Source organism: Zerene cesonia, chromosome Z (assembly GCF_012273895.1).
Source record: "Zerene cesonia ecotype Mississippi chromosome Z, Zerene_cesonia_1.1, whole genome shotgun sequence".
NCBI lineage: Eukaryota > Metazoa > Arthropoda > Insecta > Lepidoptera > Pieridae > Zerene > Zerene cesonia.
The window spans coordinates 3,360,573-3,386,846 of NC_052122.1; the positions used below are offsets into that span (position 1 = coordinate 3,360,573).

At 33.1% G+C, this 26,274-nt stretch overlaps 2 protein-coding genes across 6 annotated transcripts; one reads left to right on the forward strand and one right to left on the reverse strand.

Annotated features, from left to right (window-relative positions):
* Window positions 1-1,437: 1,437 nt before the first annotated feature.
* Window positions 1,438-12,401, forward strand: LOC119835526 (vesicle-associated membrane protein-associated protein B). 3 transcript variants are annotated; one of them, XM_038360411.1, is made up of 8 exons: window positions 1,438-1,592; window positions 3,483-3,647; window positions 3,883-3,986; window positions 4,258-4,338; window positions 4,563-4,661; window positions 5,281-5,358; window positions 5,879-5,989; window positions 9,217-12,401. In XM_038360411.1, exons 1-8 carry the CDS (start codon window positions 1,541-1,543, stop codon window positions 9,379-9,381), a joined length of 855 nt encoding a protein of 284 aa, XP_038216339.1. In that variant the 5' UTR covers window positions 1,438-1,540; the 3' UTR covers window positions 9,382-12,401. The 3 variants fall into 3 exon arrangements, with proteins under 3 accessions (XP_038216339.1, XP_038216341.1, XP_038216340.1); XM_038360412.1 differs by having other exon boundaries at window positions 1,439-1,592; window positions 3,495-3,647; XM_038360413.1 differs by lacking the exon at window positions 5,281-5,358.
* Window positions 12,068-25,691, reverse strand: LOC119835525. Of its 3 annotated transcripts, none has more exons than XM_038360408.1 (10): window positions 25,585-25,691; window positions 22,727-22,852; window positions 22,372-22,545; window positions 19,246-22,292; window positions 19,002-19,170; window positions 18,861-18,932; window positions 18,283-18,460; window positions 17,856-18,093; window positions 16,400-17,536; window positions 12,068-16,318 (listed from the first exon to the last, which is right to left on the reverse strand). In XM_038360408.1, exons 2-10 carry the CDS (start codon window positions 22,834-22,836, stop codon window positions 15,861-15,863), a joined length of 5,583 nt encoding a protein of 1,860 aa, XP_038216336.1. In that variant the 5' UTR covers window positions 22,837-22,852; window positions 25,585-25,691; the 3' UTR covers window positions 12,068-15,860. The 3 variants fall into 3 exon arrangements, with proteins under 3 accessions (XP_038216336.1, XP_038216335.1, XP_038216337.1); XM_038360407.1 differs by lacking the exon at window positions 25,585-25,691 and adding an exon at window positions 25,148-25,450; XM_038360409.1 differs by lacking the exons at window positions 22,372-22,545; window positions 25,585-25,691 and adding an exon at window positions 25,148-25,450.
* Window positions 25,692-26,274: the final 583 nt, after the last annotated feature.

The following is a 26,274-nucleotide window of genomic DNA, read 5'->3' on the forward strand; positions in this document are numbered from 1 at the left end:
TGAAGTCAAGTATGAGTATTTAAAAAAGTTTATTTTTAAGTAAATGCGAATTCACCTCCTTCAATGATAAATTATTCAGTCAGTCAGAAACTACCCTCCTCCTAGACTTAGGATAAATTGCTGTATGCGATTACTTTTTCCTATACGACTAAATTTTGCGCGTTAGGATGGCCTTACGATGATGATTGGCTGAACTTGTTAAAATAATAATTAAAGATCTTCACTGATGAACATCGTTTGATCATAGCAATATATTACTAATTATTTACACATTGCTATTCGCCTAGTGTCTCGACGAATTATACTTATACAAGTGTCGCCCTTTAACACCCACATTCGTCTTCCCACACGAATCTCAAGGCGAATAGCAAGCACACTGTTAACGATTGAACATAAATAAAGTTTCGGTCAAAATTTCATGTAAAATGTAAATATTAAAACATTGTATAACTTCTTATATAAACTGCTTAGAATATTCCTAGATCACAAATTTTTCTCCAAATAAGAACATCTGTTTCGATTCTACACTCCGCACTGGAGCCGATTTCGTTAAACCGGCAAGTTGCAACGGTTTAACGGCTTTTTTTTTTAATTAACTCAAACTTTCGCGCCAACTTCCAAGTAGCTCCAAATCATGTCTACACGTGCTATTTGCGCAAACATATGTCGCTACAAACATGCATGTGCAAACCAAGTTTGCGCCCGTGTTGTCCTGTGTGTGGCTTTAAATCTAAAAAAAAAACTTATCCTTTTAATATCTTTCAAATGGGTAGGGTATTTTTTCATCGCAATATATTAATGGTCGAGGAGGTGCCTGATGAGTGAGGTAACAATCCAAATTCTAAGACGAGGCAACAATTTCCAATTCAACATTTAAAGATTCAAGCAACCAACCCGTGTACATTATCGATGTATAAAAATGAATTAAGCATTTTTTTCGAACATGATTTAAGTTGGTAGATACTAAAATAAAAATTACATAAACACGTAATTATAAAAGGAAAATATCAACTACAATAACAGGGAAAGATTAATAACTGTTGTGTACGAAATGCAACGTGGAAATATAATACATATAAAAAAATACACGGAGAACCATGTAACAAAAACCAATTACGTACCTAACAATATCTGAAATAGAAATTTAAAAAATAACATATTTTTATTTCCGCGTGAAGAACGAAAGAACGTAATTTATCATACACTTTACTTCTCATTTTCTGTGATAAGTTGCGTTCAAATTATCAATAATTGTTGTAAATTGTATTGCTATTGATTAAAACACATCATTTTTTGAAACACAATTATATTATTAATATTTTCTCCAGTTAAAAATATGTTAGTTATCTCAAAACTTTTATTATGCGCGAAATAATAAATACTTTTAAAACTCGGTTAGTAATTCAGGAAATGGAAAGAGAACGCATGCGCAATGCGCATGTCGTATTCGGTCGTTCCTCATTCACTGTGGCCGACAACGCAGAATTGAGATTTTCTTGTTCGTCTAATTTTTGCCAGTTATAACGTAATTTATTAAAAAATGCCGAACCAAGTTTTGATTATAGAACCACAAAATGAGCTGAAGTTTAGAGGTGAGTAACTTTTCTATTTACAGAACGAAGATTAGAACACCCGCATTGAAACTTGGGCAACATAGGTCATGTTAGCTGCTGACAAATGGAGATTTCTATTTCCAGATATAGGCATTTTGTCGGGGTGCGGTTTTGTCATGGTTATTAATTTACAAAACATTGTCTTTTATATTAATCAGTCTAAATAACTAATAGATTTTTCTGTATCAGATATGTGTAAAAACGTTACGACAGCCGAACATAAGTATGTCGGCAGTACGTCGATTGATTGATTAGCAGGGTCCATCTTCGAAAAAAATTCGTAAACATATTTCAAAATATATAAACTTATTTTAACAATAATTTGTTTAACACAGTTTATCATTATTTTACGGGAACATCGAAGTTCTTCAACTAGTTTCGTGTTCATAGGTAGTAAAATTTTTTTATTTATGTCGATAATAGAATATGTTCTGGGATATAAATGAATGAGAGAATAATTTATTTTTTTGCGATTATTTAGCAACAACTTTTGTCTTTCTTCACTACAACACTTCAACAAGATTACAAAATTTAAATGGAAGCAAATTGAGACACTGTTATTTAAACTTAAGAACACTAAATATTTGCAGTATATACTATATTTTTGCATATTTCATTAATTGAAATAAATTTTAAATTATAGTTATAACATACTACAGATCTAGAAAATAAAATAACTATAACTATTAGATGATAACCAACTTGAAACTGTTTGGGATTTCAAATTAAAATGTACTTTAACTTATAAAATTGCATTTTAATTAAAAACTCTAAACAGTATAATATATTAAACTCATAATTTAAAAAATAAAAATAATATTGTTATATCACTCAAATTGTTTGTATGTGTATTTGAGAGATCAGAGATTAGCTCTGATACAAATAGCATTGAGATATTATAGTAATTATTATAGATATTATAATAAGTAATACTTTACTTGTATAAAAATTATGTTTTGTTAAATTATCATTAAAATATTGTTTTATCTTTTCTGTTGTATTAATAAAATTAGCCCAGAAGTTCTAGTTAATATTTTAACTATCCAGCGGTACAAACAAACAACAATACCAATTTTACACACTAGAAGAAAATATTTTATTAATGTGTTTAAAGAACAGAAAAAAATTAACTGAAATGTATATATATCCTGACAAATAATATAGGTGTATGAATTCAAAACTGTTTTATTTTATTACATACAAAGAGAATCATCTAGATAAGAAGATTGTCATATCAATTATTTTAAAAATATATGGTTTTCTTGTTAAATAAGTACTGCACTTTGGAATATAATTTTAATGCAAATTAAGCTATTATAAATTTTATAGATTTTATTGAAAGTTTTTTTAGTGTACTTAGTATAATGAATGTCCACAGTAATTATTATACATATTGTTTTCTTATATAACACAAGATTTTTAATTCAGTCATCTAGATAATTAAATTCTACCTCTATTTGCTGTGAATAATCTACACCATTACATGATTCTTTCAAATAATATTTACTTAAATAATCATATATGAGTTAACTATCAGGTACAAGTTACATATGATCATATGTATGTATACAATACTTTTTTTATTACACAATAGTGTTTGAAATTTGTTTGTTTCATATGGTGTGATATTCACTGTGGAATTAAATACTTTTAAAACTTTGTAAAAGGTGAGGAACTGTTGAGATATACCCATAAACATTTAGATTAGTGTTAGTAAAAATAACTCCCTATATTATAACTAACACACATGTAATTTGAGTTGAAATCATAATCATTACTTCTATATTATTCCCTGAATTTTATGTTTGATCCCGTGTTACCAGTGCAGTCAATCTGAAGTGCAATAGTTTTTATTATTGAAAGTTTTAGTTGATTTTTCAGGGCTGTTTGATCAGGGGTATACTACCTACATGAAGCTGTCAAACCCCACCAACGATACGGTACTGTTTAAAATTAAAACAACAGCACCCAAAAAGTATTATGTGCGCCCCAACTCTGGTTCACTTGAACCAAATGGCAAAGTTGATATTGCAAGTGAGTTATCAAACTTTTTTCATTATTTATATTTGATAGTACTGTTACTGAACAACACATTTATAAATTAATATGACGTTACATTATATAGACACTTCAAAAAATTTACACAGATTAATAAATACACAGTACAACGGTTAGTCTATCTACCAGTACACAGTATGTTCCATAATAATGGCTGCTTAAAAAAATTCATCGAAGTTTGAATTTACAACAATGTATCAATTGTTTCTAGTTACCCCTCAGCCCGTTTACGTCGATCCTAACGAGAAACATAAACATAAGTTTATGGTCCAGAGCGTTATTGCCCCAGAAGGCAAGACCAACATTGAACAAGTGGTGAGTAAACTTTCTCGCCTCATAACTTCATTGTCAATTAATTTAATGTGTATACAATGTAAGAAATATATTATATGGATAAGTACATTCGGAATGCTTGCAATGTTAAAGATTCGATTTTACATTGAAATCATATAAAATGTATGTTTTTATCACTTAGCATTTTCGTAAAGACCTACATACATAACCACATCGTACAAAAGCAAATACTTGTATTGGAATAATATATATTGTTAAAATAATTAATTAGTTAATTATTACATGTTTTCAGTGGAAGGAGATTAGTCCCGACCAGCTCATGGATTATAAATTACGCTGCGTATTCGAAACTCCACGAGGAACTAATCTCAATGTACGTAATTTGTTTATCAGGAAACTTTCCATGAAGTCACTATTACTCTAGTCCTATATTAGCATCAATAGTATCACATTTTTAATTCAATGTGTCTCCCGCAACGTCCATTAGAATGTCGCATGATATAACAGCACATCGATTTCTCAGAACTGTAGAAAAATAAGCGCACAACAAAGTGTATGGTCGAATAAAGATTGAAATGTAAGGGCGTTTCCACACAGGACGCGGGCGACAACGCCGCCCAAAACGAAGTTACTAAAAAGCGCGTCGCGGTCGCCGACGAAGCGAAGGCGTCTAACGCGTCGCACTCGTCGTCCAAGGTATTTAGTACGCTCATTTACAAGGGTTCCCCGGATTTATGAATTTTTTTTTTATTAAAATGGGGAGCTCTTCGTTGTGTGATATTAACAGTAGTGGACGGCTTTTTAATGTTTTTGTTTTGCCCAATCTCTAACCCATTGAACCAATCATGCATTCATTTTATTCGACATTCCATTCACTTGAATTGTTGGCTGTTGCCGCTTGGGAGTTCATCGTAAAATGAATGTTTAAATACCCTATGTCCAGTGTGTCAGAACTTAGTATCAATGTTCACGATTGCGTCAAATGGTAAAGGCTAATATTGCACGAGAACATATTATGTATTTTGCAAACGAGTTTTCAATCGAAACAAATCAACGGTTCGTAGCTTTGTACTATGATTACGAAGCTGTAGGTAATAATTTGTGTATACATAGTCGTTGTACACTTGGGAAAATGCATAACTATATGTTTCGTCGGGCACTATTTGTGTTTTAATATGTGGTAATTTGAGGATGTTCAATGTGGGTCCGTATCGTTTTTGTCGGATATTCATAATTTACATTCGTGGTTAATTGTATTGCATGGTCCTTATCGAGAGCATTATGCACGCATTGGCATTTGTAACAATTCTTACAGGAGGCTGTAGAAGGTTTCATCCAGAACGAAGCAAAGAGGAGGGATGAGGGCCCCGCCGATTCTAGTAGCGTCAAAACGGTATCAGGATTTTATAAGACTTACTTGGGCGTGTTCAGACCGAGCGGCGCTTCGTTATCTCGTATATGAGACGCATATGTATAATTTACACAAGAATATGTATAGATAAATGGGTGACGTAATTGCATCCGGCCGCACAGTCTAAACGCGCCTTAAGACAACTCAAACACGAAGGTGAATTAGTATCGAAAACGTTGAAAGCACAATTTTTCCACTGTTCCGTTCATAGCTAATAACTTTCGATAAAGCAGACTGAGTCATGGGCAGGGATTTACGAGTCGGCTATATATCGTTTCATTCAGCGTACATTGCGGCATAGCGTATTTCAGCACAATGTGACCGATTTTAATAGCTTTTTAGACGCAAGCTTCTCAATATTAGATTGTTGCACTTTTTTCTGATGTGTCTTAATGTCCCGTTGAACCTTATTTGCTGCATGTATATTTTTATTTGCAATTCGTTAGACGGTGCCCGTGTGTGTATGTGTGTAGATGTTTATTGTCACTATGTTTCATTGCAGGCTTTCTCTAAGTCTGAAAACGTGGAGAGCGATTTGCAAAAGGCAACAAATGAAGTTATTCATTTGAGGGAGGAAGAAAGTAAATTAAGACATGAAAATCTGCGATTAAAGGTAAGATCGTGCGTCACGTGAATGTCTGTTTCAGAGAAAACATGGCTGGCATAAGGAACTATTAGGGTATACAGCTATATATCGGTTTAGCAAGTTTGAAATTTATTCATTTAGTTACAAGTCTTCGAATTGGACTTTCCAATGTAATTATAGAAGATATTACATACAATTTGTACTTCAAATAACATATAGCAAAACGTGTTACTAAGCGAGTATAAAAAACAGGTCGTAATGAATGCCTAGTTATAAAAACAATATTGGTATTGATTCGCGCTATCTGTTTCATTTAGCCTGAATGAGATCATATCTAGCACCAATAAAATAAAGTGGTTTCTAATCAACTGTTATATAACCAACAATATTGGTCAATGAAATACAGTTTTCGTGATTGTTGCATAAACTAAATACCAATATGTCTGTACAAACACTTATCGCATATTTTAATTATGCAAAAGTATACTCTTCATATGCATACAGAGAATAAAACTTCATAATCTAACAATAACGTGATACCTTCTGGCGTTTTAAAACTATAATATTAGTCTCATAATGTACTGCTAAAATAACTTGTAAATGATCTAATAGCTACGTAATATTTTCTTATAAATATTTACGTATTCAGTAACTAATCCACCCCACAGCATTAACGTTTAACAAAAAATATAGCATTTATTTAACAGTAACGTAGATATTAATTACTGAAAAATTTCTTTTGTAATCCAACTACAAACAAAAGTCAAAGTATTAACTCCTCTTATTTACTGTTTGTAGCGAAGAAACAACTTGAAATAATTTTATTTTAAAAATACCTTTTATGTAGGAGTGGGGATATTCTATAAACGATATTTTTATTTTTCTCAAATCCTTTTTATTTCAACCTTGAACTTAGCGTTCACAGATTCATAACATGCATAAAATACAGCAAGAAATTGATGAACACATGGCATCAGCGAGTTGCAAAGCGAATTAATGTTATATAATTTTATTATGCATGTTGCATGTTATGCCATAAGTGAAAAAATACTATTTAAAGTAACAATTCTTTCATATGATTTGATTAATGAATTAACAAATTATAACGTGTAAAATGATATATATATTTTCTTGTACGATTTTAGCCCTATTAAATGTGTCTTGTCTATATGAAATTAAACTCGAATATCACAAGAAAGTCAACTGTACACGAAAATCATAATTGCATGCGACTGTATTTGCATTTTGCTGGCATAGCGATTTAATAAAACTATTATCATATCATAAATATCGTGTTTTGAGAATTAAGTTACATATTATGTTTGTGTGTTGTTTTTTTATTTTATTTAAAAACCAGATTTTTATAAAATTTCTCGATCAATACCTCAGTCTTACATTAAGAAACTTGTCCCAATCAAAATGTCAAACGACACTTTTAAAAAGAGTATTGTAGATCAATGTAGATTGATATTTATAGTAAATTGATTCATATATTTTGAAATCGGTCAAGCTGTTCTAGAGATTAGCGCGTTCAGACACAAACTCTTCAGCTTAGGTTATATGTGTTACAATGATTTATTTGTATGGCTTATTATTCACTATTTATTACTAAATCAAAATGAACACATAATAATCTATCTTCACATATTTCTATACAATTGCTTTGGCGACAATTTCATTAAGCTAAGCTTAAACTAATGTATATTATGAATCTGTGATAGCTTTTAAGTTTTAAAGTTATTTATGATATTATTATAAAACATTGACCCCCCAAAAACTAATGCGTTTTGTCTTGTGTGGGTAAAAAAATCGGAATAAAATTTTTTTTTGAATGTTAATGAGCAAATTACGTGTGACGTCATCATTTTTGCATTTCAAATTAATTTCATCGCATCTCGTTCTGGCATAGTCAACTGCCGTGACACATATATTTACTATGTTATCAAGTACACTACGTTTAAAGTCCACATGTGAGTATCGAGCAAGTAGCTCCGGCTTAGCTCGCTCTGTAATCAAGCGGGAACCCAAAAAATAATATATCAATCACACGCGCAATTAGTTTGATACAGGTGAATAAATTTTCAAAAAAAGATAAATAGGCCCAGAAGTTGATCCATTACAAAATAGACAAATAAAAATTTCGAACGATTCTTTCCATAGTATGAGTTTAATGAAAAATTTAAATTAAGAAAACTGGCCATAAATACACGTGAGATAAATTCAAATCGATTTGTTAAAAATCAAACTAATTTTTAGTGTTAATAGTTATAACATCATTAATTTAATATTAATTTATTATTAACTAGTTGATCCAATAGTTTATCAATATGTGGCTGTTTAAATAGCCATTTAGTTGTTCTCATTTTTATTTTTGTAAGAATATTCTACAAATTATTTGAGAATATTTAAAAAGAGATAAAAATATACATATAATTTTACTATATATCTATATTGATAATACTGCTAAGAACTGTGTTCAGACATTTAATGCATGGTTTACAAAAATGTTAGATGTTTATATCCTGTGATATAGATATGCTTTAATCTCATTTCTGACAATTCTTTGAAAAGACAAAATTCATATAACAGATAATAATAATGCTATTAGTATAATGATGTTATTTATACTATGATTAGGCCAGTGAAAATAAATTCCTCTTTCATCAACTCGAAGTAATGTTTGATGATATGGTATCGAACATATTTGAGCGGTGGAATTTTTAACAATTGGCACACTAATTTAGTGTGTCTGTGATCGACAAATAATTGTCTGTAATTGCTATGCTTTGATGACGTATAATTACAATAATGTTTAATTGTAATTGAACATTCAGTTATTAAACATTAACAGACAAGTACTTAACTCTGCAAAGAATGTCGTATTCAAACAAATTATTATGCAGAATAAGAATTGTCCATTAAAGTAAAAATATGAATATTAAGTTTATACTAATATTAAAAATATATACCTTCATTTCGCATATAACTTTATACATATATAGTAATTAAGATATGATTATAAATCAATTAATTAATCTTTTTTTAAGACAATTGTCGTAATATTTGTATGAGCTTTTCAATATCTCACGCACTATGCAATGCCTGTGTCTATGTGTTTGTGTTTAGATTGTATGTTATGTTTTGGTGTCATAGATCGTACGTGTATGTCGTTGGCCGTTATTCATAGTTAGCATAGATGGGTTGCGGTGTGAGGGCACGTACTCATATGTCTGACGGACGGTGCGATGTTGCAGGAGGAGCTGCTGCGCCTGCACCAGCAGGTGGGCGGCGAGCAGGTGGCGGCCCGCGGCCACTCGTACGGGCCCGAGAAGAAGGAGCAGGCCGTGCTCATGCCGTGGCTCGCCATCGCCATCGGCATGGCGCTCCTCGGCATCATCATCGGCAAATTCTTCATGTGAATAAACGCCCCGCCCTCCCCCCGCGGCCTCCTCACGCCCCTCGCCCCCCACACCCCCCACACCCCCCAGGGCAGCTTCGATACAGCCGATCTCAGCTTCAGTGCCGCATTCCTCGAAGTGATCGAACGTTACTCGCACTCGATGTTCTGTTTCTACCTGTCCGTCATCCTGATCATGTTGGTCGCTTAGTGTTGCGGAACGGCGGTCGCCTTTCGGCGCGCTCTCGGGCTCGTGGGGACGCTCGCCGGCAAGCTCGGCAAACCCGGCTCACAGTTTTATATCACGTTCAATTGTTCAATAGTTATTGTCGCTGTCGTTTGAAATTCTCATAGATCGACGATCGCACGGTTCGCGTAGACGTTATAGATTCTGTGCTTGAGTATCGCGTATTGCTCAAGAAATGTGCCTTGAAATAGCTACGTTCCTTTTATTATTGTTTCTATAGTATATGCCCGGATAGAACATACGACGCCCGTAATATAATATAATATTTGTTTGCTGTTGTGAATCGTGGTATATAATATGATCATACGTTATACAATTCGACGCCATTCTGCCTTGACAATATTTACACGTACGTGGAAATAATAATAATAGAAAGCTTACAAATGTCTATACAAAAGTACAATATTTACATATGTTTAATAATTGGTGATGCACATCGTAATCAAACGAATGCGACAATAAGTGATAATATAGTAAATATTTGTTGATTGTGAAATTTAGTTACGATGCGCGTAGAATAGAAGTAGCGTTCCGTTTCGTCATACACGTTTACCGATGGTCAAAGGCCGCGATGCGGATATCGCGGGCGCGTTGGTTCACTACGAACATGATGTTGGGTTTGTGTCAAGTGGGTTATTATTTGTTGCAAACGTGGTTTCCACTCGATTTACAAGTGTAAATAACATTGGGGAGTGTTATGAGCCGAGAGGCGGATTTCGACGCGGTTGTTTTGTGCTTTGAACTAAGATGCAATGTATATTCTAAAGACACGCGACCAGTGAATAAAAATTATTTTAAAATTGCGCCATGTTCATTATAAGGTGGTGGAAGAAGTTCGAGTAAAGTATTTTGTAATTATGTCATAGCGCTGAAATCAGTTTGGGTAACTTTGATCCAGCGGTGTTCAAGACCATATACGTTTAAACGATAAATCCGTAATAGTATATAGTTTGAATTACAAGATATTTTGTGTACCAATATAGTAGTTATAATGATAGGTCTGCACAGAGCACTTAACCAATAGGGGTGGAATGGATGGTGAATTAGTTATTTAATGATGACAGAGCATTGCAGCGGCACGGGCGGTTAGTGACGTTACTTGAACCGTTCACCTGATGAATTTCTAAGAAGTTAGCTTCATCGTGTGCAATCGCAAGTGTATTGTTTTCTGATAAATGAAAGCGATGTAGCGTCTTCACTAAAAATCGCATCATACCCGGTGCAATATCATAACGGTTAATGTGACTCAGCTGTCTTGTTATATATTACAGTGTAAATCTATTGATAATAATCTGTAGTCTGTAAAATCGATGCGTGAGGACATTTTCTTTGATAATGAATTATGTTTATTTTCGCCATTTACAATTTAAAATTTTATTTCTTCTAGTTTAGTATGTTATGACAAATTGAATTAAATCTTCATTTCAAACGGAGGTAAAACCTCGCGTTCCGAGCACTTGTGGGGGAGGGACTTTCTCGATAGTGCTCGAAACGTCGGTAGAATAATGATGAACGCGTTTTAATGCCCGTTGATTAAAAATTATTTTGTTAAAAAATATTATTTATAATACTCACGATTAAATGATGACAAGACAATTCTTAAAGGAAGCTATATTCGTATCGATGACATAAGTAAAGTAGCATAATAATCCCCAAAAATGCAAATTATTCATAAGCGTTTATATAATATCAATTAATGTATTTAAAATGTTCGTACGTTTTTAAAGTTTCAGCTGTTCGAAATACAGCTGACTTACTATGCAGCAAAAATGACGAATGTTTTGTGTATTTCAAAGTTCCCCAAACTGTACTAATCGTAGATTTGTGTCAGTATATCTAGAATTAATATTTTATCTCGCATTTTATAGTTTCTTTTCTAATTTTAAATGTGGTGTATTGGTTGACGTCATTGCGCTAAATTACGGTCATACAGACCAGTACAATAGTTTTGTAATACCACTGCCTGTACAAACGGTTCCATTACAGCCCATTCGGATATATACGGCTAATGAATATAGAATGTTAGTAAGCACTTAGATTACTCTTAATGCTGTATAAAACACACGACAATTATTGCTTAATAACCTTAATGTTTTAACACTTGATGTATAAAAAAAATGTATTTATTCACTTAATAGTAAAGTATTATATTGTTTTTATAACTTAAAGGACATTTTTGTTATTTGCAATTTAATGTTTGTTTTTTTTCGTATTTTGTATTATGTATTGTAATTAGCTTGTAATACATGAAGACACGAAAGTCCTTGAAATGGCAGATTCCATTAAAATTTTACTGTTTCCGTGTTGTAGCGTGTAGCGAAAATATCATCTTGCATAAATCTAGTTAGCTACTACTGTCAAGAGTACTACGTTATCTCGGTTTCATGTAGCTAATTTCGTTATGTAAAGCACAAAACTTGCATCGTTACGTATATCTATTGTTTATGAATTCGTTTCCATGTTTTTTTCGTGCCTTCATGCAATACACGAGCTTGAAGTTACACACTCCAGACGCTACCGGCCATCGGAGATGGTCATATACAGAATATAAGAAACACATGCATCATTATTGACTATGTTATTTAAATCATTGACAGTGTTTTACACGTTGCTTGTGAATATGTCGTGGATATTTTTTTGGGGTAAGGTTATTATCAGGAAAGATTCAATTATCCTCTTAGTTTTTTTTTATGTATAGAATAATTAAATTAAAAATTTCCGTGTGGTATTGTTGTTATATTAAACTATTATGCTATATTGTATCGTTTTCTGAAATAAAAGACTTAATTTATGATTATTTTACATTGTTTCTAATTCATATATTTCCAGATATATTAGCGCTAAGGCGCGCTGACATGTATGTTGTACATATCTTGATTACACCTCACCAATATGTTAATAACATGTACTTCACGTTGTATTAATCACAGTTATCAGTTAAAGTAGAACCAATTACGTACTAAGTGTAATTGCAGCATGCAATAGCATATTTTATGATCAACAAGGCAATATCTCCGTAGCTACGATACCTTGAACCTCGATGATTATATTTGTCGTATGCAATATAAGCTACAGTAGGGGAAAGATAAAATAAAACAACATTTAAATGCACATTATATTCATTTCAAATGTCTAAACAAAATAAAGTTACATAACAATTTGCACGACCATTAACATACTCTAAAACTTAAACCAAACAATGGAGCTTTCTCAAGAAAATCTCTGTATCATGAAAATTTTTATATTGTGATTTGATATTGTAATATTTGGTGTATAAAATATTAATTACCCTTTCAGCAAGATCATAAGCTTGATAGACAAACACGTACGAACATAGCGTACGCGTTCAATTATTAATAATTTATTTATAATTACCGATGTTTCGTTAGCGTATAATTATTCGTGGTGCATTATCGCTATTTTTGGGATGACGAAATTGTCCCTGATGTTAGGGACTATTTCGACTTGGTGCGATTCTACAACCGATATTTAGATACATGTAGAGATAGATAATTTTACTAATAATTGTTTTCCTTTCTCGACTGTTAATTTATTATAATGTAATGAAACCCCCGTAACTAAAATTTAATCAATATTTATATTATAATAGTGTCAAGTTTAAGTTTTAGAGAATAACCAAAATTTCCAAATATAGTTATTACGATAAATATTTGTGATTATTTACTTACACAACATTAAGCTCTAATAGATATAATTTTAAACATTAATATACAAAAATAAAACATGGCCTACGTTCTCAACTATAAACAATGGCTGATGCAAAACCAGAAACCTAAATAATTAAATACTGCGCATCATTGAGATCATTTTGAAAGTTAATCCTAATCAAAATATTAAAAAATACACATTATGGTTCTATGTTATTTCCATACTAAAGCACAACACGTCTGGTCTTAGATCAAGAAATATTGATGTGTGTGTTATAAATGCTAACGATTTCTGTGTCAATAATTAATATATAAAAAAGTAAAGTCATGTACACACACACAATCAATATTGTAAAGTGAATTTGATGCACTCACCGAGACAAAGAGATTTTATGATTTATGGTAATTTGTTACCGGTACTGTCATTATTAAAAATATCGGTACACACTTGACGAGTTACGTCTCGGTTGATATTTCGTGTACAGATAAAACTATATAGTTATTATAACACTAGTCGTCAATGGAAAGTCTCTTCAGAATAAGATGTTACACTGCAGTTAAATACAGCTTGTATCAATCACTGGCCTCTACTACTCCCAAAATAATATCATAAAATCGCTCCGTTGCGATGTGGAGAAAGATAACAAAACAAACATACTTTCATATTTATAATATCAGTAAGGATTGGTCCCGTACAGTGCTTCTAAACTTGTGTACTTGCCTTTGAGTCTCTAGGCAAGTTACTGAGAATGGAAGCACGGTGGTAATCATAATGTGCTGACAATATGAAAGATGATTAATCGATTATAAAGATTTAAAAAAAAATGAGTAAAATGCAGGTAATTCGAGTACGAAAACTCGTTAAAATATGAATTAATATTCTAATTCCGGACAATTTTAGATCACTCAAATTGGTTACGTCGCTGCTTTTTAGAACATTTCTTTTCAATCAGTATATAACCGCAGAAATTTAATTAAAATTGTGACTATCCAGGCGTATTCTGCTTTAGTAATTGGTTATCGTTTACGGTTATTGGATTACACAAGTAGTTACTTTTATGTCGTTAAATTAAACTTAACTACAGCCAGAGCTACACTTAAAACTATAATTATACAATAACATTTACATTTATCTATAGCTAGTAGCAAATAAATATAAATATGAAGAGATTCTTTCTTAGCCTACGTAATGATTAGTGTAATGATTAGAAATTATGATTAATAAACCTTCATATACAGCGATGTTTACTTTCAACTTACACGTGTAAGTAAGTAACAAAAAATTCTAAGAAATTTGCGATTGCATGACATGAGTCAAGTCTAAATAGAAAGGAAATGTACACTACGAAAGAACGACAGAATAATTAATTAAAAACAATCGTGATGCAACTCGATCACATTAAAGTGTAATCGTGTGGATCTAATTAGAGACATGAGTATAATAACATAGACACAAATCTTACATGGTGTATGACGGACTTCATGATATTAAGTCCTTAGTGTTGCATTGCAATAATAAAGTGAAAAATGTAAATAAAGTTATGAAAATACACAATAATAGAATTTGCAAAATTTACCAAAGCTTACATTTAAATAGAAAACTTATGTATAACAATGTCATAATACAATTTAAAGAAAAAAGGATTAATAACATGGAATTATTTATATTATGTAAAACACAAATCTTCCTATGAATAAATAACATGGTGGCCACTTATACTGGGACCGAGATTAGTTTACTACGCAACGCAACGCTGGTCTGTTTTTACGTATCTCCGATTATAAAACAAAGGGCAGATGGAACACCTAATACTTGAGCGTCGCTATCTCTATACTTGTGTGCGTGAACGAACCGCTGTACTGTGTTCGTGTTATGTCATCAGATATTGAAAAGAAAAGTAAATGCCGATTTTAAACATCTCTAAAAATATATGAAATTGCCAAACTACGATATATATCACTTGCATCTATACAGAAACAATAATTATTATGCTACAATGTACTGCAGGGTAGGTACCAAAAACTATAACATTTGTCGTCGATTAGGATTACTCTTATGATACCTAAAATTACAACATTACGTCGCACAAGTATTATATGGTATTTCATAATATATGTATAAGTATCACCTATATAACTTGCAAAAAAGTTTGGTCAGGTCTAATCCTACGTAAGATTTAAGCCGATAACGATACAACGAGAAATTAAAATGCATCTGAGAAATCGTAACTTCTTAAACTATAAATAGACAAATAAGTACAGACAGCGAAAGCAAATTTAGGCCTAAAGCCGAGACATCACGACATAATTTTGAGATTAGGTTTCTTATACGTTTTTGGGATTGGTTTACGAAGTTTTAGCATAGACAGGTAAGCAATCGAGGGCATACTAGTAGCGATCACTATGTCGGGTAGGGGCCAGCCGCACTCGTGTGTTTTAACCATTCTCTATGCTGGAAGTCCGAAATTCGAGCCCGCGAATTCCTCGTAAAACCATCACCATTTAATTACGAAGAGGTCGGGAGAGTTCAATAAAGAGTTCTGTCGTGATGTATTTAAATACGAAATAGGCCTAAATTATATTTATCTACTGGCCAATATCAATGTTGGTTGTTTTATCGCCAAATGTTGGTTCATCCTTTAAGAATGTTCCAGAACGTCCCATGACAGGTAATTCTCGCGGGCGATCAGGCTCATGGTGTCTTGGATTCTTTACGGCTGCCACCCTTTGCTTCACTTTATTAGTTTGTGGTCCGTCTTTTACTATCTTTGTGACCATCTTCGCCGAACTCGACTTAGTTGCGTTCATCAACGATCCAGGGACATTTCTCATGTTGATTTTATTATTCTTTAATTTGAGAGTCGCCGGAACCACCTTACTCTCTGAACTTCGATTAGAGACAGTAAGCCCGGGTCGTTTGATCACCTCCGGTTCTCTATATTCGTAATTGTTAGGCACTGAATTCTGATTTAAATATACCGGTATTTTGGTTCTGTTGTTGGAGCTGTGCAACGATGATATAACGCCTTTCGATGACCGCACTGCTGTAAAGGAAAAGGAATAATTTCGTATGATAATAATAATTAAATGAAGAGTTATAACGACTTGTCGTGACGTATACTTACATTCAACGGATCCCCTGCAAGTGTGTTTCGTCTTCGTATAGGTTGCGTATTTGTTGCTTGTTTGGGACTCGCTCAACGAGTCCGTGGAAGGTTCCGCAGTTCTGGGCCGCGAGGATGTCGCCAAGCTGTCCTGTGACATTGTCTGCGCTTTCACTTCTTTCGCCTTTGCGCCACATGTCCTCAAATTTCGCGCTAGAACGGGACTTGAATTGCGAGAAGACTCACTTGATGATACAATTTTGTTCATCAACTTTTTCGTTGATAGTTTCTTATTATCATTCTTGCACGGCCTCGGTTCCAAATAGCGGGGTTTCGTATTTTCGAAAGGATGAGGCCTAGACTTCGTATTCAATCTGTCTTGTGACAAATTCGTTTTGATTTGATTAAATTTAGCACGTTCCTCCTGTGCTTTCGTTGTCCTCACTTTTGGCGGGATGGATTTGTTTGGTTTTTTCTCACGTAATTCGTTAGTGCTTTTTATTTTTTCTGTTCCGCCCATGGAGATCGGCTTAGCTTTATACGGAACGAAAGACTGTCGTACTTGCTCCATGTCCAAGCTTCGAGTGGCGGTGGAGTTGGGTATTTTATTAGGTTTGCTTTGAAATACACTCTTTGATTTTCTGTCTTGGAGCGGAGATGACATGATGGGAATAGCTTGGGGTCCATACATAATACAACCAAGTTCTCGAAGCCTTTTGCGCAAATCAGAAGGTAAATCTTTAAAAGCTTGTGTCCCAACGACACGTGGAGCGGCTCGAACTAGAGTTCCTTCGCATTGTAATCGCCAGCTGCCAGCGTGTGTATATAGAAGATTATTAGGGTCTGTTACTTTCATTTGCTCGTTGCCATTAGAGATAACGTCTGGTCTGGAATACTGATGACATCTAATTTCTTTGACAAGGTTTGAAAGGAATGCGTAAGCGCGACATGTTTCATCAGGAGGAGCCCATTCAATGGCGGCCGTTAGACAATCGTCTAGGGCCTGTTTAGCAGATTGTGGAGCGTCATTGGACACAGAGGCAATCATTTTAAGCACACATACAAGTCTAGGTGCTGCAAAATGAGCTACAGCATTAACTAATCGCCTACACATTCGAGCCACTATCTCAGCCCACCTACTGCTTTGTAATGACGCAACTGAAATTAAAAATGTTTATTCAGATGTATGATAGACTGAAATAGTATTCATTTCACAAATATGAATTCTAAAATTACTCGTATTTATTCACTTCATATTCAAAAAAGTTGCATAATAATGTTGATTTGGGAGAATGATATATTTATAAATATACACACAAGTGATTAAATCTTGTCTAAAATCATATTCGCCATCGTGCAATGACATTTTCATTTTACAATAACTTATGTTACAATTTACTTAAACAGGCAACAATCGCTATGTGCAGTTCTGATAATGCGTGTATCGATAAGATAATGTCCAATCCATATTATTTACCTGTAATGCCACATCCGCAGACCGTTTCGATAAGATTTTCCGTGGATAAATTGACAATATGCTCCTGATAGCACTTATCCAGTAATTCTTTTGGGAGAGTTGCAAACGCTTTGGTAGGCCAAACTTTCGAGAAGTACTTTGTTATCCATCGTAGACATTTGCGATACAAGTCGTCCAAGCCGTAAACAGATGAAAGGGGAAAACATTCTAACACCCCAGCGGTACAAACTTGACACGGCTGAAATATACACAATTGATTTTAGAAATACATAATCTATTTCATATACGCGTTTCCAAGTAGGGGATAATTTATAATAGATTTAGAATACCAAGTTGAATACCAAGAAGATAAAGAAATATACAAACAGTGCGTTAGTTAGGAAAAAGTACATTTTACTTCAATATAAGTAGCATTCAATCAACTTACTCGATGGAAGTGGTGACAATATTTTGCTTTAAGAGTAAACATAATGGCTTCCTTTAGCCCTTCTAGACCCAGCATATCAGCTATTGTGGCTAATTCTACAATGCTTATAGAGTCCGGTATTGTTGACAAACCAGAGTAGATATGGCACAAGGCAAAATGCACCACGTTGAACGAAAACCTTGAATACAAATAAAATTACTTAATTAATTGAAGAATTCTTTCAATAAGTTTTAAGTTCATAGTAGGTTGCTGGATGGTATATTACGACAGATATATAAGGTCACAGTGACTTGCGAATGCTACTGCTAGTTACGTCACTAATTTGGACAATGAATTGTACAACATTTGAAGTAGAACTGAAGAGCTTCTGAAGTATAGTCGCTGGTGTTGTTGACATAAAACGAACAACCTGTTCGAATTTTTAATAAACGCGTGGGTGATCTAATATTTTTATTCAAACTTTAAGTCTTATATTACATTTTGCGAATCCAATGATATTTTCAATTTTTTTCATTAACTCTCATTTCGACTTTCACCATAGACAATCGAAGTCTGAATTATTTATAATTGATACTCACGGTGGTAAAACAATCACATTTCCAGCACTTTCAACCCATCCTCCACTTAAGATACCCGCGAAGTATTGGCATCTAAAATAAAATTTGTTATTAAAGTAAACGTTACTTGTTTGCGGCCATAAGTGTATATGCACTGGTTACCTTGAAGACAAGATGCACTTGTGTGCTTTGATCCTCTTTCCCGATACTTCGACGATTACATCTGGAGCTATTTCTTCTAAAAACATTCGTAACAAATCCTGACCTAGACGGGATTGACAATTCCCAATAAGACTCGAGGTTTGGCTAGTTTCCTCTGTAGTGCTATTTTCTGAAACATAAATTTAGTGTGCAAAATCGATATGGGTGACGAAGATACAAGGAGAGAATTATAAGATATACTCACCGACAACTGATCGACACATGCTACTCTGAACGCTGCTAAGCTCTGAGACATCAGACACTTGATCTTCTACTTCCGCGGGGCTGATGATCGTATTCGGCCTAAAAGGAGATCGGGTCCTTGCAGATAAAGATCCAGGCATGCTTTTACTAAATTCATTTTTTAAGTGCGGGAACAGTCTGTTCAAGCTTAATGCATTTTCAGAGTGGAATGAACTTAAGACTTCGATAGATCGGGAGGCCATAGATGAGTTTTGCTCTCCCCAATTATTATCTGGGATAGATCTCGTCATGCGTACATCGATACCTTCCTTTTCGGTTTGTATATCGTGCATAGTAATTTCTGACTTTTGGATAGGCTTATCCAAATCTGATAGTCTTACAAACAGGTCGCCTGAAGATTTGTGAGTAATTTCTTCATGGATGACTGGTATAGAATTTTGTTTTACCTTATTCTCTCCATTTACACTTCGAGAATGTTTCTTTTCCTTGATTAAATCTTTCTCAATCTCATCGACTTTGGATAATTTAGATTTTTCTGGAATACCTATTATTTCAGTTATACTTATATTAGGATCGTTGCACAAAGACTCAATTTCTTCAAAAACAGACTCGCATTCCAGTATCTTAGCTGTTGATATAGTATTTTTTGTATTTGTATTAGAAGTTTTTAGTGGTTTATTTATTTTCGAGGGCAGTTTAGTTTCGTTCTGTTTTTTTACATTCAGTGATGAAGAAAGTCTAACAGGCATTTCTTTCACTGGCGCCTTATCTCCCAAGTCAATGTACATAGAAAATATATTCTTTTTCTCGTTGTTAGTTTCAGTTTCAGTGGGTTTTTTCGGTGGCAATGGATCAGGTAAACTTGATAGGTCGATATAAAATTTATGACTCGATTTTTCACTACTATCGGAATCTACAGACCCTCGACTTTTAATGATGCCATCCGGACGATCTTTACTTTCACTTTTTAAGCCCTCACAAGCTTTATCACCGGGTTTTTTAGCGTAATAATTTTTTTGGTTCTTATCCGTATCTGATTTGGATGAAAATGACATATCAACCACCCAAGAAGAGGTAATACCATTGTCATGTGATATTAAATCATTAGCAGCATCTAAGTTGCAGTCGTTACTCCCGAATTGAGGGGTGTGACTTACTAATGAAGAACCGCCTGAAACTATTGGAGATGACTCATCACAACGGGACTTCTTTAAATTTACATGGGCTTTCTCGCAAATCGTGACATTTTCATTGCTGGTTTCTTCAATATCAAATTGTTTAACTGATTGATGACATGTATTTACTGATAAAATCGAATTGTGCGGTGTTGTGGCGACATATACTGTGCTTGCATATGACAAACTTTCAGTATCGGTTACTAAATCAATACCTTTTTGCGAATCGTCTTGCTTGTCAATGCCTCGATTTGTTACTGCACTTTCAAAAGCATTCGTACACAAAGAATCCTCAGTTATAGGTGTCATTTCAAAGATCGTAGGCGATAAATCTTTCTGGATGGAATCAGGATCTTTTATATCAGCTTGTTCTAAAGAATCATCGTTGTCGTTACTTTCAGACCAATCACCTGGGCTTATGTCTAATTTATGGGTTGAGGAACAAGGTACCGGCTTACTTGGCATCATAGTTGAATCTGCTTTTGTTACACTTGTATCATTAATGACTTGTACTTTAACTGGTTCCTCTTCATCTACTAGACTTGAAGCATCTATGAAACATGATGTTGGCTTACATTCAACTTTTTCAATCTGAGTTGATGGTGGACTATTCAAATTTTCTTGTTTAATGCTGAGTTTCGCATCGGTTATAAGTGATCGTTCATTATTTAAAAACTTTTCACATATTTCTTTATCGGTCCCTTTAGGAGGAAAAATTGATTCCCAAGATCCCGTCTCGGATGATACAGATGACGATTCAAGAATAACAATTTCCTCGTTCTGCCGCTGTTTTTCTTCTTTAGACGTTTTCGAATGATCTACATCTTTTTGATTTACTTGGACATTAAGTCCATTGCCCTCAGATTCCTTTGCCACAGAAGTGAGACTCCTTAAAGATGTATCTGCATTAGTATCGTATTGTCGGAATCGCAGACATTGGTCTGACTCTGCATATGAATTAGATGTACAATCAATGGAAGGATTTTGATCATCTGTGCCTGATTCATGCAAAGCGCTTTCCGTCAATGAAAAATCAGTTAATGTTACATCTTTATGACTGCTAAGACTCTCCAACAATCCAGTATTCTCCAAACCAGAATCAGAGGATGTAAAGATGTTGTCCATTTTAGTAAAATTTTCCCCAACATTTAATTGAGGAAAAAATTCTGTCGAACCCAAACCTGGCGAACAGTTAAACGCAGCAGACAAATAGTCTGAAGACGAACTTGGATCATCAGCTATCAAGCTATCAGGGGAACATGCAGCGTCTAAAGCTCTGTCAATCTTATATTCACTGTTAAATGTTTTTTTAACTACACGTTCGGTGGTAATTTTTGATTCGATTTGTTGAATAAATTTTATTATTTGCTTATTAGGTATATTATTTTCTTTACTTACTTTACTATCCGCAACAGTAGTACTTTCGGTTCGACAGTTACTTATAATATCACAACTAATGGAATGTTTTACAGTTTTGGATGAATGACTAGAGATAAGTGAAAGTGTAGTAGGTTTAACGTGATGTACTAGATTTTCAGAAAGTGGATCTTTATTTTGGGTTTTTATTATTGAGTGAAATGCATTGGAAAGAGCGTCTTGTTCACTTAATTCTTGTTCCAATAAATTACCTTCTATTGGTACTAGGGCATAATACTCTCTTGTGAGTTCAGTATTCGGACTGGTACCATTAAGTTTTAGTATTTTACCTTCTGCATAGGGACTTACGCACTTAGGTGTTAAAAATACATCAGCCTCTTCTTCTTTTGCGTACCCCGTTTTAGCTTTATCAGTATTTAAGAATAAGAAGTTAGCTTTTAGATATTTTATAATTTCTCTCTCTTGGGTTTTAATGTCACACTCAGTGTACGCATCACTGAAAAATGAAAGTAATACTCTCTAAATAAAGAATAATTCAATAAATTATGGCGAAATTATAAAATCTATAATATTACCTTATGAAGGAATAAATTTCATCGAATGTATGGCGTTCTATATTGACATGCAAGATTGTTTCGAGCTTATGGTAAAATTTATTTGTTCGTGCTTTTAGTATACAAGTATGAGTTAGTATTTTAAGCTTCCCGCAAACCACTTCAAGGTCAGAATAAATTGATTCATCAAATATTCTGCAAACACCAAATAAAATAGAATTTGTAAGGGATTAGTATATTAAGTAGCTAAATTAAAATACCTTCACATTAAAGTAAATTTTTTATTGATAACGTAAGTAACTTGAGGTTAATATGTTTTCTTAATTATATTAGTTCATTAATTATTGTCAAACTTTTGTCTAGGAATGATCAATACCTGGCGACATCCTCTTCCAACTGTTTTTGCAGATAGAGCTCCAACTTAGACTCTTCATCCGATGCTGAAGACTCATTAGCCGGCACCGGCTTAAACCTCGTGACCGGCATTAAGCATTTCTTACACCTATCAACAATTTTCACACTTAGGTTCCAATATCAAGGGCTACAAGATCTACAATGACGAAAGCAAAAATGTAATCATCGTGACGGGCTCGAATCAAAAGTCTCGGCCGGCACTGTCAGAACACAGGGTCGCACGCACACATGCGTACGAATCATGCTTAGAAATTAGAATACGCAAGTTACTAAATATCCATTGACTGTACTAAAAGAAAAAAAAAACTATTAAAGTACGATATTGCTGGACATATAGGCAGCATGAGTGCCTGTATCTAAGCGTGGTTATTAATCACTTAAAATAAGTGTGTAGAACAATAGTCTTCAAATTTATTTTGTCTAATTTATTGACATTGAACATAACCCTAGACTGATTATAATATCTCATGACTTGTGTCTATATGTCACATTGCTCTTGGTTTTTTACTAGAAGCAGTGTTCAAATTCAGTGAATTTAAAAAAAAAGCAAAGAGTTTAGAGTAAAAGCGTAGGGTGCTTAATATTTTAAAATATTACAATTATCATTGGTAACTATCTAGGATAGTTATGAACTACAGTAAAATGCACCCCACGATTTTTACTCTGATTTGAATAATTGTGTTAATAACTCTAATTTTATTACCGTTTGTTTTGTTTTGAGGTGATTCATTATGATCGATTGTTTCATCTGCAACTACAGTTATAATAAACTCTTGCCATCAAAAATTGTTTTCTAGTTTTTAGTTCAATTTGCAATAAAAGAGTGTTTATTTTAGTTTTATTATACTAAAATTTATTTTTTAGTCTGTGACAATGTCATATTGGGGAATTAATTAATTATTTAAACTTTTTTAGAAAGAACCACTTAGTGGTTCTCATATGATCTGATCAATGGGAATTACCGGATTATTACGGACCTATGGAACCCATTCTCACCATTGTGGTTAGTTTTACGCCCCACTTAATGGAAAATATTAGGTTAATGTCATTAAAGTGTCAATAGATCCTTGGCGCATCTACTGTAGAACTCTCTTAGAAATAAGTATAATTTTTCAATTACTTTTTTACTCCCTCTCCTACAGAGGAGATCCTCTTTTATCTCTTTTATAGATATAAAAGAATTTATTAATCCTGGCAAAGGATAATGGGAAACTATTATGAAAGTATTGCATGGTCATCGGTCATTGATAGGTATGCATAGTTTCAAATTAATCAGACTTCTGGAAATTGGTAAAAATTGTGTTTAAAGATTTCATTACATACCAAGCCAAGCTACTAAAAGCGTGTTAAAAATATTTCAACTTTTACTAAAGGCAATAGGTAAATAGAAACATACATGTAGATATTTTACTAACATCACAATTTTATATTGAAAAGTAGAACCACAAACATTACAAATGAAAAGTCAACAAGAAAGTTGTTAAAGTATGTGTTAACAGGACAAAAGTTATAGAAAGTGAGAAATGTTGGTTCAGAGATGATTTTTTTCACTGTTAACAATTAGGTATTAAACGAATGACAAATACAACATGAAAGTTTAATATAACATTAACCCCTTTGAATCATGATTTGTAATTTTTATATTCAATGCAATTAAATGCTTTTACATAATATTCCAACCTTCTAAACCATTTAAACTAATATAGTTTTAAGAACGTGTTGTTAAAAATTCTTAATGCAATTTTCTAAGTACCGTAAGTTGTTTCTCTGTTTAGTGTAAAAAATCAATTCTTTTTTTCAAATACTGCAAAAGAGATATAAAAAATATAACATTATTTACATGAAGTTTGATCTGTTTAGTCTTTATATTATTTAATTATTGTTTATTATTATATTCTGTAAATTTACACGAAGTGTTATGATCATAATTTGACACAACAAAATAATAATCATTAAACCACATCATCTAAATTCATATCATGTTACAACCTATGAACATTTATAATATATGACATCATGCACAATTAGAATTTCTATTATTATTCTGGTAACATCATAACTCATAAACTCGAAGCGCATTTTGATTTTCGGAATTCGACAGACTGCAGTCCCCCCTCCCCATACGATCCTTGCAACTAATGATTTACACAAATATTATATACGTCCTCTTTAGACACCTTAGATCAGGTGTTCATTTGAAAAAGCTTCAAATTGAAAACTCCATGTGCAAAATTTCCAGTCTATTCGAAATTTGTCTACCGTCATTTGTTTACATTAAGCGTAATTTGTATGTTTAATTTTTCGTTCAATTCGACGGTCGTTATACAATATATTAAATGTTGTTAATGATAAAACTATTATGTTATTGATAAATGCATCATACCCAAACTATTTCCAGGCTTAGTATTATTAAAGTTTTCTTCGAGCCTCAGATTCTTATTATCGAACACACAACACACATGACACAACAGTCGTCACTTTTATGTTTTACAGTTTCTGACATTAATTTTTTGCTAGTTTTGTAGTCTCACTTGAATAAGAACAATAATCAAATACATAAAAAGCATTACATGTAAATCTAATAATGACAATAAGAAGTTGAGTACATTTCTCTTTGACGAAGTTCGGATTAGACTTCAGATTCTGCCTACTTTGCGGATAGCTACTGTAGGTACTTGTACACTAGATACCGATCGATTCACTAGCGCCATTGGTCAAATGCTAAAGAGCCGGTTTTTGTATGATTTCATTTATAATTTTAGATATTGTAATGTAGCGTAACTGCAATTTATAAAGGTTAAATTATTATTTATTTCTCACCTTAATAAGTAAGCAATATGTTTGTCACTTGAAATAAATTAAAAGATTATTTTCACGTCGCATAAACTTCAAAGCTTGAATACTACCTTCTTTTTCTTAGGCATGCGCTGTGCAAGTTTTTCATTGAATGGATTGCGCACGCATGACGTTTATAAAAGATATAAAATTGACTATTTTGTTAAATGAATTTTTATGGCGATTAAATTTCAGAAATAAATTATTTCATAATTTTTTACAAATCGTTCGTTGAAGATTGCTGTAAAAAATAATAAATTTTGAATGGAGGATAGTAACCCCATCTTGTGTTAATGTTCATATGATACAACAGATGGCGCTAGAAAAAATCACATACACATTGCTACATCTCAAGCGTGTAGAATATTTAAAAGGAAAAAAAAAACCATTCACGTTGATTATATCCATGTGACAATTTATAAACTAGTCTTAAGGTGAATGTAAACTTTAGTTCAAAAAATTAATAAATCATGTTTTTTTTCAATTTCACGAATTGTGTATTTATTGAGATAAGAAATATTTAATACTGTAATATTGATAAATATGAATTCATATTTTCTTGTTATTTGTCCATTACTGAATGTATAAACCAGTAGCTATCAGTAGTTAAAAGGCGCTTCCATCTATTATCAGTCTGCACTCTGCAGTTTATATTCTATAGTTAGAGTTAACTAT

What these genes read in the sequence shown, in the direction of transcription:
- LOC119835526 (XM_038360411.1), top strand. Translation starts at nt 1,541, where the DNA reads ATGCCGAACCAAGTTTTGATTATAGAACCACAAAATGAGCTGAAGTTT. An exon ending in AAATGAGCTGAAGTTTAGAG is followed by an intron (nt 1,593 to 3,482) that starts GTGAGTAACTTT and finishes TGAAAGTTTTAG; the next exon opens with TTGATTTTTCAGGGCTGTTT. An exon ending in ATGAAAATCTGCGATTAAAG is followed by an intron (nt 5,990 to 9,216) that starts GTAAGATCGTGC and finishes GCGATGTTGCAG; the next exon opens with GAGGAGCTGCTGCGCCTGCA.
- LOC119835525 (XM_038360408.1), bottom strand. Translation starts at nt 22,836, where the DNA reads ATGCCGGTCACGAGGTTTAAGCCGGTGCCGGCTAATGAGTCTTCAGCA. An exon ending in TTGGAAGAGGATGTCGCCAG is followed by an intron (nt 22,546 to 22,726) that starts GTATTGATCATT and finishes TGGTGTTTGCAG; the next exon opens with AATATTTGATGAATCAATTT. An exon ending in GAAATTTATTCCTTCATAAG is followed by an intron (nt 22,293 to 22,371) that starts GTAATATTATAG and finishes TTCATTTTTCAG; the next exon opens with TGATGCGTACACTGAGTGTG.